At 34.1% G+C, this 20,437-nt stretch overlaps 1 protein-coding gene across 1 annotated transcript; it reads right to left on the minus strand.

Moving 5' to 3' along the window:
* Positions 1-15,612: 15,612 nt before the first annotated feature.
* Positions 15,613-18,954, minus strand: LOC147810900 (uncharacterized protein F54H12.2-like). The gene is made up of 3 exons (XM_087162149.1): positions 18,615-18,954; positions 17,770-18,476; positions 15,613-15,687 (listed from the first exon to the last, which is right to left on the minus strand). The coding sequence occupies exons 1-3, from the start codon at positions 18,952-18,954 to the stop codon at positions 15,613-15,615; spliced, it is 1,122 nt and encodes a 373-aa protein (XP_087018275.1).
* Between the last annotated feature and the right edge of the window lie 1,483 nt (positions 18,955-20,437).

A 20,437-nucleotide genomic window follows, 5' to 3' on the forward strand; every position in this document is an offset into this window, starting at 1 on the left:
ACAACAGGGATTTAGATTTGTTGAAAGAAGAGATTATTTCCCGCGTCCTACACTTTTCCTTGAGCCGCGATGGCTCAGGGTATAGAGCGCTTGCCTCCTAATGAGGTGAAACGGGTTCGAATCCCAACGATAGCTGGTCGATACGAATTCCGCACCCGGCTCGCACCGACCACAGGGTAATAGATCCCACTACCACTGTAAAATATCCTCAGTTGTACACGTGACATGGATTAGAGTCTCCTTGCCGTCTCACTAACCATGGGAGGCCTTTGGGAGGCCTTAGTGGTTTTCCTCAACTTGTAACGCAAATGCGGGTTCTATCGAAAAGTCCTCCACGAAGACAAATTTCTCCCGATACTTGATCCAGGAGTTCCCTTGTCTTCTGGATTGTGTTCAAAACTACAAGGATACTAATTTAAACATTGGTAATCGTTAACTCAAAATTAGGTCGGCTGTTCAACGAGGACTATAATATAATATTCTTCCCCTTGTGTCTTCCAGAAACAGAGCCTGGTCACTTTTTTTGAGATTTTCTCCCTTTCAACGTGGTCTGCTATCCCATATTCTTCAGAAAGTTTTCATTTTCTCCTTGATGGCTTTCATAATCCCTTTAAATTTATTGGTTGAATTTTAGTGCACCCTGTTTATACGGTATTGCTGAATCACCCTGAAAGCAAATAAGTACCACTTTCAATTACCACGAATCAGAAACGAAGCAAAATTTCATGATGCATCAGGAATATAATATTTGAAGGTGAAAAAACGGATAAGTATATTTAAATTTACTGAATCGCTAGTAAGGAAGATTAGCATCCAAACCAGTTGAATTAAATGGTGAAATTTGAATTTGTTTTTAATTTTAAGAGTAAAAAGGGTCGCTTTTATTATGCATTTTTAGAATCCCTGTCAATTACGAAATAAATATGCATTAATATACGCTATCTTACGTCAAATTATTATTTGAGTGAGAAAACGCAGAACATTTTGCCGAATCTGGCTAATCATTAGTAATCAGTCACGGGACTCCTCGGTGGATCGTGGGCGGCCCTGGGTGGACGCCCAACTGCTGTCGGCCTTGCCTACAAATGGTTTGACGCCGCCCTGTGGGATCGGACTCTTGATTCATTCATTCTTCCTCCTTCTTTGCTCGTCGACTGAGACATGTGGTTCGACTGAGATCATTACTCTTGCATGATTTGGGGCCTTGTGCCAATCGAGTCCCATGGTGGTTCATCGTGCTGCGCGGATTGCTTGAACATGACGAGGCATCATGAATTTGGCGTATGGGCCTAATTGGCCTGGGTCGCGTCTTAACTCTCCTAATCATTAGTGACGGGGAAGGGTTGAATAATATTCAAACAAAGTTTAAATGCTTGATGAAATTTGGAGACGTTTCTATTCATTATAATGTAGAAGGATACCAATATACTTTTTCAAAAATAAAGCCAAAATTGTAAGTGCATTAAAGATTGCTAGTAATTATTTGAGCTAGGGGAAAAGAAAAAATGATATGTAAATTTGGCGAATCACTGCTGTGGAAGACGGGATCACAAAGATCGAAGAGAGGTTTATAATCGGAGGATTTTTGTAGGTGTTTCTAGAAGTCTTAGTTTCTAGAAGAACTTCTCTTGGTTTTTTTTTTTTGGCAATCGAACAGATTTTGATGTTTTCAGTCACGCTTTTCTCTTTAATGATTTGTTTGGGTCTTAACAATGTTCTTGTTAGTTTTTTTTGCTTAAAAACTAATTTACAAATATTAACTCAGTGTATGTATTATTTGTAATTAAGTTTTGATAAGATTACAAAAAATATAAATTAAGGTTTATGTTACAACCTGTAGATAGATATTGAATAGTTTAGGAGGATATTTATTCAAATAGTAAATGCCTAGTCCTTGATTCATTCCTTTTACCCGTTTACTTTTTGTTGTGTTTGTTTAATTTACGTGATGAAATTGAAAGAATATAGTAATCTGTTTGAAATCCTCTCTTCTCCTATTGTTAACCATTCAATTTCTTATAAAATTTTCAGCGATTAATAAGAATCAAGGAAATACGTGCTAAATAATCTCATTCCTAGCGTCTTGAATGAAGGCAAAATCAAAAGTAATTTTAGTACTGATTTAAATTCTGTTAAGTAGACGGGAGAAAATAAAATACAAATAAGGGCTGTTCAAATAATAGACAATATTGTTTTTGGCAACTTTGGGTAACTCCCATGCTTTCAGCAGAAATAAGAAAATTACATTCTCTCTCACATGTTTACGTAAATAGGGGGCACAAAATAGAGGCTGTACCATAATAGGTCAAAATAAATGAAACCAAATTCTGTTTTTTTTTTTTTATAAGGTCATCAGTAGAGAAGAGCAGTCTCAACAATTTCACAGAACTGAAAATTTAATATTTCAACCCTACGAAGTTGTCCAGGCACCAGGGCAAGAGGTCGGCTCGATATGAAGCAAGCTACAAGTACATGCTGTTTCTTACCAGGTCAAAGTAAATAAAAACCAAATGCTGTTTTTATATCGAGCATGAATACAAAAATTTCTTAGAATAATAGGTTTAAAAATTTGAAAAAACTTGAAAATTCTCTATTTTACCCAAGCAAGTTTGTTTACGCCATTAAGGTGAATCAATACGAAACGAAGTTTTTTTTAAATATTTATTAGAATGATTGTACAATGCACATACTATAGGAAAAACTTTACTAAAGATTGATTTTAGTACGAAAGAGTGTTATACAATAAGGCAGGAAAATGGGCGCCGTGGCTCTGTTCCAAGCTCCAGTTTTTACTTTGGAAAATGGTAAGCGCATTTTGGACAAGAAAATACGTTCAGAGAATGGAATTTAATTGATCTCCGTCTTCATCATATATCTTTGGTTCAGTTGTCTGGCTGTCTGAAAAGCAAAATATAATAAATAAAATTGTCGAGCGAAAATGTAAAAAAATAAATAAATAAACAAAGCTCAATATGTTTCTAGTTCAGTCAATAATAATTTTTTTTAATAATATTCTGGAAGCGAGGCATATTTAATTAATGCCGAATATAATGCGAAATGATACTACAGTACAGAACCCGTTATCCGGAAATCAGAAAACCGGAACGAAATTCGATAAATTTTCCCGCCATTTTTTAAATTTTTTTTTTTCTTTCCTCATTAGATTTCCTCATTAGATTCAGAAAGATGTTTACCTTACCACCATTTTGGAAATAATCATTAGTCTATTACTTCATCGTTTTTTCTTCTTTTTAAGATTATTTCCAACTACTTTTGTTTTTTTTAGTTGGGTTTAACAATAAAAAAAACGGCTTTTTGTATCGATTCAGAAAACCGGAAAAATCAGTTATCCGGAATAGCGATGAACCCGATCGTTCCGGATAATCGGTTCCCTACTGTACCATTGAAAAAAAATCTTTTTTTTTAAAGTCACATTTTGAAACGCAATTTTTAAATATTAACATGTGTAATGAGCAAACTGTGTGTGTGTGGGGGGGGGGGGTTATGCTTGCCACCTCCACGCGGTGCCCCCTAGATACTTTTTATTGCGTAAGTAAATGGCAGACAGTTTGTAAAGATGAGTCATGGAAAAGCTTGTGATACGACGTCATCCGTCGTGCCGGTTAATAAGGGATGCTTTCAGGAACTAGGCAGAAGTTCATGTTCGAAAAGTGCCTCCAGCCTCCAGTTGCACATGGTTAGCCTTCGGGTGAGCCCAGTGCTAATACCTCTGCTTGTAAGATTACTGCTAGTAAATCTGGAGAGGAGAGGTCCTAAAGCACAGTTTTTTTTCTCCGGTTGCAGTCTCCGGCTTTGGCCAGAGACACTCTGGAGACAATTTGCGCAGCTGGACATCCAAAGCCAGAGATGGAAACTTTAGAAAAAGTGTAAAGCCGATAATAGGAGTGGTAAAGTTAAACGGCGTCGGACTTCGGACGCAACGCCCTTCCTCAGTGTGCCGACCCAACTTGTCGACTGGGATTTCTCTTGCGCATGCAATCAGATCCTCCAAAATTGCTATTGTCAAGAAGGACTTTCCATCGGACAAGCTTTCTTTGGGGGAATCTGATGTGATTCTCAGGAGGATCTAGAAGCAGATTGACGCCATCCCCTTCGGCGAAAATATGCCCGTGATTTTCAGTAACAACTTACTGAAAGGGTACCCTGATTCTCCGGTGTGGTAATAACGCAGTGGAAAGGATCAGAAGCCATTTTCGTGAGAAACCGTTGAGTGATATCACACTTAAAGTTTTAAGCGCTAAAGGGTTGCCCAAGGTAGCCTTCAAGACCAAAGAGATGTTCTCTGATCAGTCTATCTAAGACGTCTTCAGTGACTCAATCCAAGATTGAAGTCGATGAAGGGGAGGATTCTGCAGAATGCTGCAGGACCAGGCATTTAGTTGCTTTTAAGTTAAAATTCCATAACAAAGTATCAGCTTCTGACTTTGTCATCGTTTCTGCCTATCTCCCTTATGAGGAGAAAGATCCACTGGCTGATGCTGCTAAAGCATTAATTGACTACTGCAGTTTTGTCTGCAGACTCATCTTCGGCTGCGATGCAAATGCTCACCACACAGTGTGGGTTAATAGTGATTGTAACAAGCGGGGGGATGTATTAATGGAACATATTTTACTTTATAACTTATTTGTCCTTATTAAAGGCAATGAACCAACCTTTGTTGCGAGGCAAAAGGGAAATCATTAACCTTACTTTAGTTAATTCTATTTCTGTAGAATACATTACTGATTGGAAGGTACCTGAATGCAGTTTCTGCTTTAGATCACCAACTAATTACTTTTTCTATTAAAGGCCTCAATGGATTGAAGGCTACAAAGAGGAATCCCGAAACAGCTGATTCGAGATCCTTCAGAAAGGAGCTGGGGAGGAAGTTGGGAAACCTCTCTGGAAAGTATAATAATGTCGGTGGGAAGGCATCCAGATAAAAATACCATTCTTCCCAGATACTTATTCTCCTTTTATGCCACCGCAGGGAAACACCGAACTGCCTTCGATGGGGAAGTTGAAGCCATTCGCATTGCTCTTAAGCACTTAATAACTTTTGAAGATAAATTTTGAAAAGTGATTGTTTTATCTGACTCCCAAGCCGCAATTCAGGCGATCAGTTCAGCTAATCTGGCTGCGACAAATAAAATCACACAGTGTCGGCAACATCTACAAGAACTGTGTCAAAAACAGAAACGTGTGATTCTTCAGTGGCTGCCGGGCCACTGCGGCCTCTTTGGAAACGAGCAAGCAGATGCCCTGGCAAAAAAGGACCCGAGGCTTCTTCAATTGAGTTCCTTTCCATTTTCTTTTCATTCTGTCAAGCTTTATTTAAAGCAAACTTTAAAAGGGCAATTCAGGGAACAAATAAATGACAGAGTAAAATCTAAGCGCTGGAAAGCTGAAGATCTTTTGAGGGTTCCTGGCAGTCCTTGTCGGCACGCTGTGGTCCAATTCCGTCTACTAACCGGACATGACTGCCTTGCAGATCCCCTTCACCGTATTCGGATCTTCTCAAGCCCTTACTGCCCCCTCTGTAACTCTAATATCTCTATGGATAGACACCACCTCCACCACTGTGCAGTCCTTTGGGGCGACTCCGAGACTGGGCTTTATTGGAAGGCCAGAGAACTTATGAGGCAATGACTTCGGTCAATTTATTGTTGTGTCATCTTTACTTCTGTATATATTAATTTACTTTTATTTTTGCCTTGCCATTAGAAATTAAAAAAAAAGTATAATAATGTAGATTATGTGGACAACATGCATTTGTCATCTCGATACACCGAGACCGAGTTGTAAAGAAAACATGGCGTCGTAAACAAATATTGTTCAGTTTACAGTCGCCGTCAAAGTTTCATGTCTTCTAACAAATTTTGGTGCAGTCAGTTGCACCATAGAAGTATTCCTCTATCATACTTTACAATTTATGGTGTAGCTAAAATAAAATGATCTTTCATTTAACTAAACTTTGGGATAATGAGATACTTAGCGCCAAATACTGGTTGAAGATTTACCGAGTTTCTTTACAGTGTAGTACATTACAGATGAACACATTAGAGATTAACACAGTTGAAACGTTCTGGGAAAGGATTAATAAAAAAGAACATCTGAGTTAAGGATTTATTTCTATTCATAGCCTTTTTTGGGCTTAAACTCAACGTCAAATCAAAGCATTCCTTTTGCACGCACTCGTAGAAGAAATCTGCTTTAAATAAATGCGATTGCAGTTTTTCCTCAACACAAATAAACCACAGATTTTTCTTAATCTGTTTTCCTGAAGCATTTTATAAGAAATTCTTGTAACGTATCTTAAGATAAAATTAAAATGAGACAAGCAAAATATCTGAAAAATTAACTCAGATTTTATCAAATCGATTCTTACAAGTTACACTCAATATTTTATTTCTTACTTTTACGCGCAAAACCATCGAAATGTTGTTTTGTAATATTTTTTAAAACCGTTTTCTTTTGATTTTTAATCATTATGCTTTCATTAAGTTTGAATATCAATGTTACTCTCTGTTTCTTATTTTGTATTTATTTAACTATCATTTTTATTTAGGTAAAATAGTTTTTAGCCTTAGATTTTTTCATTTGCAAGTGTTTCTTTTAAGCGGACACCTTTCTTTAGCGAACACATTTCTCTTTCTCAAAGGCACCCACGTTATCAAAGTTTCCTTGAATTAAAATTCTGTATGAGATTAAAATAAGTCATGCATAAACCAGTTATTTCAGCTTGATTATTAAGAAACTGATGGAATACATGGAATAAGGATTTTGATGCGTTTATAATTAATACAGATAATTTAAGTAATACAAAAATGAATACAAAAGTTTAAAAGTAAACATCATGAACACGACATTTCTATGCGAGTACAACCTATTGCTTGTCTAAGATAGGTACTATGCCAGACATTCGTCTGGAGCTGTGGCGGTGACAATGGTAAGGTGACGAGGTATGATAATTTCAAGTAGGGGTGCGGGATCCCTCTTTAGGACTGGTTTCGGCGAGAGAAGAGACCTCTTTCATCGAAGCTACCCTCCCTAAAATGCCCTCTTCTTGTTTCCATAGCACCAGACTGCCGTAGACTTAGTGGCGGTCAGAGTACCAATCTTAGACAAACAGTAGTAACTCCTCTACCAATCTAAAAGGAAATTAAACAGTTTTTGTTCATTTTTCCCTCTTGGGGGGGAAAAGTCTAATCGTTCTCCCTGTCGCAAGTTTGATTTTTCTCTTTTTATAATTTCGAATCTCACGCATGGATTTTCAAAATTATTACTGAAAATATTTTTCTGAACAGTTTTCAGGTTACTAAAAGTTTAAATGTGGCTGTGTGGAAAATAAAAATTTTTTTTACCATGCACTGGACTCCCAGTAAAATTGATCGCATGGTCCGGGTACACTGTACAAGTAGTTAAAATTATTTATTGAGCCCGGGAAATAGTCTAGTAGCTAGGGTATCGGGTAATAACCGAGAGAGTAGGGGAGAGTGGGATCAATTGTAAAATTTTTTACTTAACTATTTTTAACTAACAAAAAATCCACTTTATTATTAGTATTAATTGACAGACGAGTAAAGTAGACTATCCTCTACTAGAAAAATAAACCTTATTTTAAATGCTATTATATTAGTTATTAACAATTTTTGACAGTCGTGCACTTGTTACAATTGTCCCCACTTACGGGGTCAATTGTAACAGTTCATAAATTAAACAGAAACATAGTTAATTATACATATTATCATAGTTGTGATAGATTTTTTTATTAATCAAAATAGTAGTGATATTTTAGGAGTAAAAATAATAATGAGCAGAGACCTAAAGGGTTAAACTTTTAACTTTAAGGGGTTAAGAATTCTAATTTATGCTGTAAAAGGTGACAAATAAAATAATGCACATGCAACGTAATATAAATGATACAGGAAACTATTGGTGGTTCTTAAAGAGTTAAGTAATGGTTTGTAAACATAAAGATTATTTATTTTCAGCTGTTACAATCGTCCCTTTATTTATTGTTACAATCGTCCCCAAGACGCCATTTCAGCTTCATTTGTTAAAAACAATGCTACTTAATTAACAATACTAATTTTTTTAAATTGAAATGTTATTAAGGTGTCCACTTACTTATTCGGTTAATAATTTTTATTTGTTTAAACAAAATTACTTTGTTACAATATAATATTCTAATACCAAAAAAAGTACTTACGTAGCATGAAAATATCTTTTGTGATGTAACTCTTTCAAAAGTACATAAAAATGGTTGCCAACAGGGGTGTACATGTAGATTTATTAAATACACCTTGTGCGCCACCTAGGAACCAAATCTAGAACCCGACACTCGAAATTTTTGCTCTGTTACAATCGTACCCTGTTACAATTGACCCCACTCTCCCCTACCCTATAATATATCCCTAATCAAAATACAAAGAAAATGTCCTACAATATGGAAAGGTTAAAAGTTATCCATTTTTAAAGCAATAATTACAAATAACTAAAAAAATTGCATCAGCGTAAATTAATTGAATTTTTATATCACACTTATGAGTTTAATATGATGTTAATAAAAATTAATCAATCTTTCAAGCTGCATATTTCTCGCAAAACTCGCATTTTCTACCTTTATTTAAAGTTCGCATCTTTGAAAGATATCAGACTCAAATTGAATCAGAATAAATAATTAAAAAAAATTAAAAACAAAAAAAAAACTTTTCTTTGGTTTTGTATTAAAAAGAAAGGAATAAAATATTGAATGTAACTCATAAGAACCGAGTTGAGTTGATAATCTTAGTAAATTTTCTAAGTATTTTATTTATTTTACATAAAGTTATCCTAAAAATTGTTGCAAGAGTTCCGTATAACATTTTTAACGAAAGCAGATGAAAAGTCGATGATTTATTTAATATTGTTATTGTTGTTCTGCAAATTACCGACTTTCAGTGTATCAAACCCTGTCAATAAACCACTCATTTGCTTTCTTTAAAAGTTTTACCGAAATTCTTGCAACAATTTTTAGGAAAAACTATATATAAAATGAACATAATGTAAGAAAAATTATCTGATATCATATCAATTCAATTCTTATAATTTAATCTCAATATTTTGTTGCTCTTTTTTTCGTGCAAGGAAAGTTGTTGCTTTTAAACTTTTTAAAGTAATTTTATTTCATGCTTTTTCATCTTAAGATTCGTCAAGCCTTTAAAAATATCGCGCCTTTTTTCCCCCAATAATTTCTAACCTTCCTAAATTTGTTGCTGAGGGTAAAACTACACACGAGTTCAGATTGTTAACAAGAATATTATTATGTTTCAAAATAGATGATATCCTAACAACTAATACTTTCCTGAGTATAGGTCGAAATCAGGTAAGGTGGTTTCGAACATTTCCATCTCTAATAAACCTAAAATATTTCTATTGTTTTAAAATTTATTCATTGCCCTCACAGACGGCTTTATTTTAGAACTTCCTCCCATGAATATAAAGACTAACCGTATTTTGTATCATTTTGCATGACGCTGTAGCTCGCGGTCACCTCATGATAATTTAAATTTAATAAAATCAAACAATTTTCTACGGGACTTGTCTCTTTCGATGGAGCTTGAAAAACCAATTACAACAGTGCAGTATTATTACATTTATAACCTATTAAAATCCGAAATAAGAATAATGATACCAAAAGTAGTAATTACTAAAATAAAGAACTAGTAACGTCAGTAATGTATGGCGATTTGTTTACTTTTCCCCTTAATGAATACGTTACCTTTTCTCTATTGATTTTTCTTTTTAATACGCAACTTATTTTTCTTTTATTTCAATTACCGTTTGATTTTAAATTATTTATCTCTACGTACGCATAAAATCTCTTAAAAACACAACTATAAGCATATAGCTATAGAAATATTTATTCAGTGTCAAAGCATCCAGTCACATGCTATTCACACTGATTACTGAACTTGTAAAAAATAATAAACATTAAAGAATACGCAATAAAACAAATTTGTTTATAACAATGGATAATATCAAACCGATGTGAAAAAAAGCAACTTTTCAAACGTTCCCTTTCATAGGGTCAAATAAAATTTTTTATTACCGGGGGCTAAAACTGTACCTTGTAGTCGATGTCCTAATTCCAGAGTTTTAGCGCAAGTGGCTGTAGAGTTAGATGAGATTCGAAAAAGCGTTCCGATACTGATACCTTTTTGAAAATGGGGGTTGCCTTTAATTCTGGCTAGGTAGGTATTTTATTTACGACGTGCTAGATCAGCACAATGTGCTACTAGCGACGGTCTGGTCTGGGAAACATGCCTGAGAATGATCCGAAGGCTTGCCACCGCAATTTTCATCCTCTGCTGGGGGGAAAATTATTTATCTCTTGAAACACTTTTTAAAAACACAACTATAAGACATAGCACCGATTCGCATTGATTACTGAACTTGTAAAAAATAAATAAACATTAAAGAATATGCAATAAAATCTTTAACAGAATTGTCTACAATTTTATTTATAACAATGGATAATATTAAACCAAAGCGGGGGAAAAAAATCGAATTTTCAAACGTTTCTTTCAAAGGGACTAATTAAAATTTTTATACCATTTTTATTAACGGGGGCTAAAATTGCTTCTTGTTGTCGATGTCTTAATTCCAGAGTTTTAGCGCAAGTGGTTTAAGAGTTATATGAGATTCAAAAAAGGGTTCCGATACTGATACGATTTTAAAAATAGGGATTACCTTTAATTCTGGGGTCGGGGAGGCGATGGGAGGGCTTTTGCGATGGGAGGGGAATCTGGTCTTAGTGAGAGGAATTTATAGCTTATACTTACAGGCGTATCCTAATACAGCGACAATGACCAAAAGCAATACTAAGTACTTCATTTTCTGCGAGTCTTCTGTAGATTTCTGATTGAAAAAGAAATCTGATCATTCCTTTTTATATGTTTTGATGATAATGGAAGCTATTTTAAGAAATCAATTTCGAATTATCTGAGTGGCTATGATATATTTTGGAATCGTGACATTTTGATTAGGATTTTCAATTCTTTAATAATGAACGGTTTCCTATTACATCTTACTATGTCAATGAAAAACTAATTTATCTTATCGGAATTGTTTACAGTACAAAATTGAATTCCAGAGAATTAACGTAGATTAAGCAGTCTTCGTGACTTTGCTTTTTTATGTAGTAAATTTGATATTAAAAACAACGCAAAAATCCTTCGAAAGTTTTCACACAGAAGACCAAGGTTGAAATTTTTTATTTTTTTTCGGAACTATGAAAAAACATGTCATTTGGAAAGTTTTAATGAATAGTAACAGCGGCATGAAGAGGCATGAGAATTCCTGGGGTAAATATTTCTTGGGTGATATTTCTTTTATCATTATTATTTTATTCATTAATAAATTAGGGTCAGTTTTTCAAATTGATTTAAAATTTAAAATTGTGTATGTAAATTTTCCGACTGGCCGACTTTCATGCTACTTATAATGAATGACTTCACTTAAATTCTAATCAAATTTAAGCCAATAAATTTTTAATGATGTCTTTGAAGTTATACTTCTTATGCGACTTCCAACAAGGTTGCGTTAAACGTTTAACGCTACACTTTTATTGGCCGGGAAATCACGTGGTAGGATCCAGTTTTCCCTCATTCATTTCCATATTGTTTTGGTTCTCACTAGCATAAAAATAATAAAAGTATTGTTTTTCTATAAATATTTTTTTAGTTTGATTTGATATACATATAATTTAATAGGGTAGTATTTTTTATTTTCAAATTTAGTGGATAACAATTGTAAAAAATGAGTGAAAACAATCCCACGGACAATGCGACGGATTTAAGGTTACGTCAAGGTACGTCTCTTGTGAATATCAATTGATTGTTAGGTTTTCTCTTCTAAAATTACATTATGACGCATTCACATACATTATTAATACAAATACATTTTCCAGGGCGAGACGATGAGGCAACCACAAGCACTTCCACTAGAAGGAGGGAAAAATGGACAATATTACCGTGATTACAGAGCACGGAAACGAGCGGAGCAGGAAAAAGAGTCGTTGAATAGAACTAGTGATCCTTCTACGACTGCTGATTCTTCTACAATTAACGTCGCAGGTTGCGAAGTTTAACTTCTTCCGCGAGGAGGGACTCCACGCACTATTTTTTTTTTACATCAGGTTTCGATAACTGAGGAGCAACATCTTGAAACTCTGGATAACAAATTTTACCGTAACTCCCTGCGTATTATTCATAGCGGAGTATAATCCACAAATCCTGCTCTCAGCTCAAAAGGAGTAGATATTTCGGAACAGTATTCCGCACCACAGCAAGCATCTGCAGATTACATGTAAATAACAAAAATAGATAATCCCCTCACACCGGCCGAATCTGCGTCATATGTGATTGAAGTTATATGATATATGAGCGTCGGTAGGGGAATTGGCGAACAGACACGAGATCATATTCCAGGGGCATTCATACGAGTTACTAAAAAATAGCGTACGGGAATTCTGAGATGAGAAATGTATTGGAGTTTTTCGTGAGGAAATATATTCTACTAATAAGGTTCTTGTTCGCATCACCAAATTTGCGTAAGCGCGTTCTTGCGCATCTTTTGTGAATGGTCACTTACACTTTTATGACTGACGATAGTACATCCTATACGATAGGACATCCTAAGTCAATCGGACACTTGCGATGTCTGCTTGTCGTGAAAATAATTTCACCGGATTACAGGGCTCGAAAAACCGCCCGTCCTCGGCGGTCAAAAATTTCCCGCGGACAACGAATCTCTCGAATCCGACGTCCGCGCGGACGGCCATTTTCCCGTTAATGTTCGTGATACATTTTCAATTTTTGTTGTCTTACTAGAGTCTCGCGCCTCTATTCTATAATGACCCTCTAATCTAGAAATCCCGTACAGCAACATACTGTGTATGGTGGATTGATGTTTTGTCTGTCTGGGAATACTGCAGCCGTTGAAAGGGGCTTTTTAGCAATGAACTTACAAAAGAACATATTACGTAAGCGTTAAACGCAATTATGAACATCCACCTAAATGGAAAACCCCTTTCAGATTTCTGTGCAGAAGAGTCTGTAAATCACTGGCTTGTTTGTGGATCTGGCAAACGTCATATTTGATTCATTTAAAAAACGCAGTACCCTCGGATAAATTGACATTCCAGATAACTTGACCTTTGTCATTTAAATTATTTCATAAAATAAATAAATTATTTCATAAAAGAAATACTAGGTTATACTATTAGTAACCTAGTATTTCCTTTATCACTGTATAATGTAATCCTAGTAACTACTAATTCATCGTGTAATTTATATAAATCTTTGTAATAAATAAGAAAAAATTATATTTTTATTTATTTAGAAGCTACGGGTTAGTTTCAAAGGAGGACGGGTACATTGTTGGACAAGTCGTCCTCGGGGACGGGTAAAATTTCTGCGTTTTTTCGAGCCCTGCCGGATTATCTGTGGCACCATTTCGGAAGAAAGTCTCCGGATTATACACAGGAGCTAGAGACCTTGAGAAAAAGAAAATACTGGTTCTTAAGAAATTACTTCGGATGTTTATTTTCGGATGTACATTCGATACTCTGTAACCCCCGGTCTTTGGAATGTATGGTTGGAATACTTGTTAGAAACGAAGATAGCAATACACCCATTTGGAGTCACAAATAAATATTTGATATTTAGAAGACATTATCCTACTACGACAGACTAGAAAAATAGTAATCGAATTCTGACGAATGTACTGATATTGAGAAAGGTGGATATTGAAAAAGTTGTAATTTTGTTAGATTACCGACTGTAATTTGAAGTTATTTATTAATAATCCCTTTTCTCTTCTTCTCAGTTTAATGCGGCTAACAAAAAAGTTTGTTTTGATTCTGCTTATCTCAATAGTGATTCGTTTGAATTTATTTACATTTTCCCCATAAGTAGTATACAGCGCGATCTATGCGGCGGAAGTGACGTCACAGTCAACCGGAGCTTATTTCTGCCTCAACCGGAAGTTGTTTATTTCTGCCCACCTATAACCGGAAGTTGCTTATTTCTGACCACCTATAACCGGAAGTTGCTTATTTCTGCCCGTTTGCTTATTTCTGCCCGCCTGAAAATCGAAACTTCGTCTGCAGCGTCATGGGGAGCTTATTTCTTTTTTTTCTTAAGCCTAATATATTTTAGTTTCGGTTTCTGTTTTTAATTTAGTTTCGTTTTTTTAAATATTATTTAATTTATTAGTTTTTTGAGGGTGGCATCACTTATTATTTTTAATATTAGTTTTTAAGGATGGCAACACTTAGAAACTTTGTTATTTGGGATAGAAATTGTGTATTATGAAGTTATGACGTCATCTTTTATGACATAATGAATAAATGATATCATACTTCTACTCTAGTGGCGCCATCTATGTGAGAATTTTAGAAATAAAATAACTTTAAATCTATTTTAATATTTAAATCTGTTTTAATATTATTTATTAAATATAATTAAGGCTGAGGATCGAACTCACGCCATCAAAAAGCCTTCGTGGGTCAGTAGTTGGATATCATAACCACTGACCCACGAATGCTTGGTTAGATATGTGTTAATAAGTTAAACTTTTGTATTCTGAACACGTGTATAAACGAAAAGGATTTGATATCGATATCATCCTATAGTTTCATCGATATATTTTCACTTAACCTTTGACAGTTATTAAATATTTATTTCTGCCCCTCTCAATGTTATTATAACTTTCTCTGGATGGCAACGGTACTGACCATACACGTGTTAATTATAACATAATAAATACATGATATCATATTTTAACTCTAGTGGCGCCATCTGTGTGGGAATGTTAGAGATAAAATAACTTTAAATCTATTTTATTATTTAATTTAAATATAATTAATGCTGAGGATTGAACTCATCTTGTGGTGATAAGAGATAACGATAAATAGAGGTGGCGAGAGTAAAGTTTTTCATTCATCATGGATCTTTTGAAGTTCAAACATCCCTTTACAGCTGTCCTCGCAGGTCCAACAGGTAGTGGTAAAAGTTATTTCATAAAAAATGTGATTGAAAACCAAATGATACATCCTTTTCCAAAATATGTGGTATGGTGTTATGGCGTTTATCAAAAATTATATGATGAGATGCCTAATGTTGTTTTTCAAGAAGGACTTCCCTCCGATTTGAATCAATATTCAGATGCATTAATTGTGATTGATGATCTCATGAGTGAATTGGGAAATGATCCTCAATTGACGAAATTATTTACAAAATTTTCCCATCATAAATCTCTCAGCATTATTTTTGTGGTTCAAAACATTTTTCATAAAGGAAAGGAAATGAGAGAAATATCCTTAAATGCTCATTATCTTGTATTATTTAAGAATCGAAGAGATCAATCGCAAATTACACATTTAGGACGTCAATTGTACCCTCGAAAAGTTAATTTTTTTCAAGAATGTTATGCTGATGCCACATCAAAACCTTATGGTTATTTACTCATTGATTTAAAGTGTGATACGGAAGAATCTTTACGCATGCGTACTGGTATGTTTCCTGGAGATACTTATTATGTGTACCAACCTCGATAACTTCATTTCAACTGTGAATTTCAAGGAAATTAGATGACAACTTTAACCATTGTTTTTGAAGGTTTTCAACTTTTATCAACACCTATAAATAGGACAGGCACTCGAAATTCAAATCATTTGAAAGTAAGATGTCCGTATGTAATGAGCGAACATTAGAGCTCATGAAATTGATCTCTAAAACTAAACATTGCAAGTCTCTTTTAAAAAAGTGTTCAAAAAGTGAAATAAAAACTTTGTGTGAGTGTGTATTGAATGTATTGTGTGGTAATATACCACTCACGAAATCTCAGAAAAATAAATTAGCTCCTCATAAAGAAAGTTTAAGAAAACTTTCTAAGAAGAAATTGCCATTGTATAAGAAGAAAAAAATTCTTGTACAGAAAGGAGAAGGATTTTTATCATTTTTATTACCTGCAGCTATTTCTGTGATTAGTTCTTTAATTCATGGAGTATAGTAAGAAATTTGTGTTGGTTCCGGAGGATAGAGTACAAGTAGCGGAACACTTATCACAATTGGATCAACAAATGAAGAATATTCTACAAAAAAAGGACTTAGAAGATGGCGAGAAAGCAACTCTGTATTTACAAATCTTGCAGAAGTATACGCACTTTTCAATTTCGAAACCGAAAAAACCAGAACCTCAAACCGATCATGAGGAAATTACGAACATAGACGATCCTCTAGTAGAGTCTGCAGAAGAGATCTCTTCAAATATCAAAAAAGAAACTGAAGACTTGGAGGGAAAAATTCTAACTGCTGTTCCAGTTCGATTTCAAGAAAAAGCTAAAGATATGTATCAATTCTTAAAAAATAATGAATCTCTCCTTTGGAACGCTAAAGGTGAAATTATTCATGAAGATAAAACTGTTCCTGGAAGTAATATAGTAAATCTTATCAATGACTTTTTGCGAAATAGAAAATCAGCTCCAGTGGGGAGAAATGTATTTTTAAAAACATTAAATGATATTCAATTACCATCACATTTAGATGTAAATAAAAAATTGTATAGTAAAAATAAAATTGTTAAGAAACCTATGATGTATGCCCGCAGAAGTGCTTGGGTGAAACTTTGAATAAAATTTTATTTATTTTATTAAAATGTATTTTGTCTTTATTGATCATTTTTTTCACAGGTGAAAAAGTTTATATTATCAAGGAAAAATTTCACCCTTTATTAATTAATACAAAAAGTTTTAGAAAAATAGAAAAGATAGAAAATTTTTTATAAAAATAAAAATATTTTCTGAAATATTAGAAAGTTTTGTTAAAAAGTTTGAAATATTTTTACGAAACTAGCAAATTTTTAACAAAAAGTAAAAATATTTTCTTAAAATAGAAAATTTTGGTGTAAAAACATAATATTTTCTTAAAAGATAGAAAAATTTTGTTAAAACGTTTGAAATATTTTTACAGAAACAAAAAAAATATTTTCTTAAAAGAGAAAATTTTTTGCAAGAAACATAAATATTTTCATAAAAGATAGAAAGTTTCCATCAATAATAAAAATATTTTCTGAAAATTTTGTTAAAAAGAATTAAAAATGTTACACTATTGCCTACATAACAATATTTAAATGTAAAATTTTATAATAATGACATGAGAGACACTAGATTTAGTTTCATTCTTTTTTTATTTTCTAAACACAAATCTTACACCATATTTTTTCTTTACAAATTGATACATCTGAAAATCATTTACATATAATTGATTTGAAATATGATACATAGAATAGCCTTGACAGCGTTTGAGTAAAAAGTAAATACAATATTGTCCACATACATTGGATGTAGGTGATTGAAACACTTTGGAATTCCATAGTACGTCCATGTAGGGAGCGGTTTTCACGTTGTAAAATCCGGGAGGCTTCCCATATGAGTCATAAAACTCTAACTGTCGTTGATCATTCACAAATAACGCTAGCCAGTGAGTCCCAGGTTGTGACGAGTCATCTGAATTCGTGATAGCACATGTGTTTTCTCGGAGATTCGGAAGCGTATCTCTTGAATATACGCCTTGAAAGTAAGGTGTTGTTATCTTATCTTGCGATAAAATGTTGAATAGTTGCAATCCATCCATTCTTCAATTTCCGAAGTCAAATAAAATATTTCTTGACTTGTTAATTTCAATCAAATTTTCAAATTCGGCAAAAACGATTACGCATACTGTTTTTTCCAGTGATTTGGCAAATTTCAGTTCTAATCTCAAATTGCTATGCTTAATCAGATTTAAATGTTCTCCTGAACATAGATCTGGGGAGAGATTAAATCCAAATAATGTATTTCCGTTCCTGTAGTCTTCTCTGGAAATAAATATTCCTCTATCTTGACCCATTCGTTCCGTTCCATCAAATAAAGTTTGATAGGCACGCATGTATTGATTTTGTGAGAAGTTGAGTTCCAATGGATTATGGGGGACAGGTTGTCCATCTACATACACTCCAATAAAATTTAAATCAAAATGTTTAAAATCGAAAGGAGATTTTGTCAATGTTCCATGAAAAGCTTCATTATCTACACAACCAATAATAACTTTTTTAGGCATTTGACCCGAAAATATATTATCTTGAATAAAAGACATGCTCCCTTTAGGAATCGAATACACTTTGCATAGGACTCGATTAATGGGGTATTTTGCACTTGTTTTCTCGAGTCCTTTAGCATGACCAAGAAGCACTCCAGGGTTCACACGAACTTTTCGAATGAATAAAGAGACATGATCCAATACTACTTTAAATCCTTCAGATCCTTGTAGACAAAATTCTGGCTTGCTTCTTATTAGTTTTATTTTCAAATCCACTAAATTGAGTAAAAGACGATCTTGATGAAATAAATCTGAATGAATGCAGCCAATCATATCCACTGTTGCGCTTTCTTTGAAAAAAGCAGTTCTTTTATTTAAACCATCCTCAGAATCTTTATAAAATAACTCGGCAGTTAATTGAGATGTTTTGCTATCATATCCATGGTTTAGGAGAGTTTCAATATAGGCCCTATAGGGATAGGTATTACTTGAATTGGAAACTGTACGATCGTTTAAAGATACATCTACTTGAGAAAATAATGAATGAAGAAATAAATTCACAGGTCCTATAACATCATCTTTAGTGATAGCTGTATTGTTCGTTCTTACTATTTTCGCTTTCACATACAATTGTGTTTGACTGAGATCTATGTAATCTTCTACACTTCCAGAGACATGAAACTCTACGGGAGCATTATCAAAAACGTTAGAAAGAGGATGAAATTGTATCCATTGACCATCTTGAATAACTGTTTGAGTTCCAGGTAAAGTAAAAAGTTCCAATTCCGATTTTACGCACTCAGGAGAATCTTTCAACAAAAATGCCATTTTATGGATCAAAAATATCACGTCCACTCACTTTGCGTGCTTTAGATGAAATGAAGCGTTTTTGCTTCTTACGCTTCCTTTTATAGTTTCCTTTCCCGACCATAGACTGCACTTTATCAATCGCTTTTTGTGCTAGATTTTTTCCACTTTCTTTAGTTCTTGTTTTGACGGCTTTCTCAAAGTTTTCTCCAGATAATACATCAGAAGCTACTCGAGTTCCTGTTTTTAAAACTTCTTTTCCAATAGTTTTACCACCTCTTACTAAAAAGGGTAGCGCTGCTCTAAATAATCGACGAAATATGCCACCAAGTCCATAGCCCTTTTGGAAATTAACACCTTTATAATAGGGCAAACCCGAGCCAATTTGACTCGCATAATGATCTTCGAATTTTTCAGCACAACAAACGTACGGTACACTCATCTTGACGTCTTCTCTTCAAATGAATGATTCAAAAAGCGTATTGTACTATTTATAGTATTTGTCTCATGCGGAATCTGTAAAACTATAATCACTTTACCACTTTCAAAAGGTACGAAATCACCTGAATTCAATCTGAGCTCCACATGGATAGTTTGAAAGGAGTGCCTCGTTAAAGGTAAGTATTGAGGTCTATCATAATACTGGCTGATTGTTTCACCATCATATCCTTTTATTCGAACGATCTGCAGTAATGGAGCTTGCGTATCTCCGACAATTTGTGGTGAAATTAAATCTGAGTAGACGTAAAAAACGGAAAAATTAGACCACGCGTCAGCCACAAGTTCGCTTTTCCGGTTACCCGTAATGACTGCATCAGGTTGGAATCCTAACAATTCACCTAACTTTTCTAAATGAAGGCTGCAACCTTGAACGGCGTTAATTTTAACTCGTTTCGTAGCTTTATTGTAATTTATTGTAAATCGACTAGGATTTTTAGGTAAAGCAAGTTGTATAGCTGATACAATATCGAACATTGATTCGTAACACCCCACATCAATTGTTTGCCTCACAGTCGATATGATATTGCCGTTACTTATCTTGTAATGAAAATAATTGTTACTTTCATTTACGTTCAGCCAAGAATGCGGATAGATGATTTCAGATAGGCCTACTTCCCATTCCCCTTTTAGATTAACTGGTATCGGTAACTGCGTCTTAAAATGGGAAATTTTGTTGTTAGGAAAAAACTGCATGGAGCTATCAGAGGGTAACGTCACATAGAAAGACATTTTTGAGAATGAGTCTTCATAAGTTAAGTTTCACTATTTATACTTTTTGAATATCACTCACCCAGGCATTAAACTTTTCAGGATAACCTAGAAATTTAACAAAATATTCCGTGCTTCCTCCTTTCTTTCTCTTTTTGATAACTTTTTCTACGGGATAATAGCCCGAGTTGACTACTTTTTGTAATTCTTCTGCATAAAAAGTACCTTCTATTGCTTCATTCTTTAAATCTTTTAAATTATACACTACAGGATTTCGATGAACTATTTTATCTAT

This window comes from Parasteatoda tepidariorum, chromosome 4 (assembly GCF_982258835.1).
Source record: "Parasteatoda tepidariorum strain Cologne lab strain chromosome 4, Ptep-v5.0, whole genome shotgun sequence".
NCBI classification, from domain to species: Eukaryota; Metazoa; Arthropoda; class Arachnida; order Araneae; family Theridiidae; genus Parasteatoda; species Parasteatoda tepidariorum.

Bases quoted from the DNA above. Each gene is read 5' to 3' on its own strand.
- LOC147810900 (XM_087162149.1), bottom strand. From the start codon at position 18,954: ATGGCATTTTTGTTGAAAGATTCTCCTGAGTGCGTAAAATCGGAATTG. The intron at 18,477-18,614 runs GTAATACCTATC...CTTTTTTCAAAG, and splicing joins TCGTACAGTTTCCAATTCAA to AAAGCGCAACAGTGGATATG. The intron at 15,688-17,769 runs GTATGCGTAATC...TCCTATTTATAG, and splicing joins CCAAATCACTGGAAAAAACA to GTGTTGATAAAAGTTGAAAA.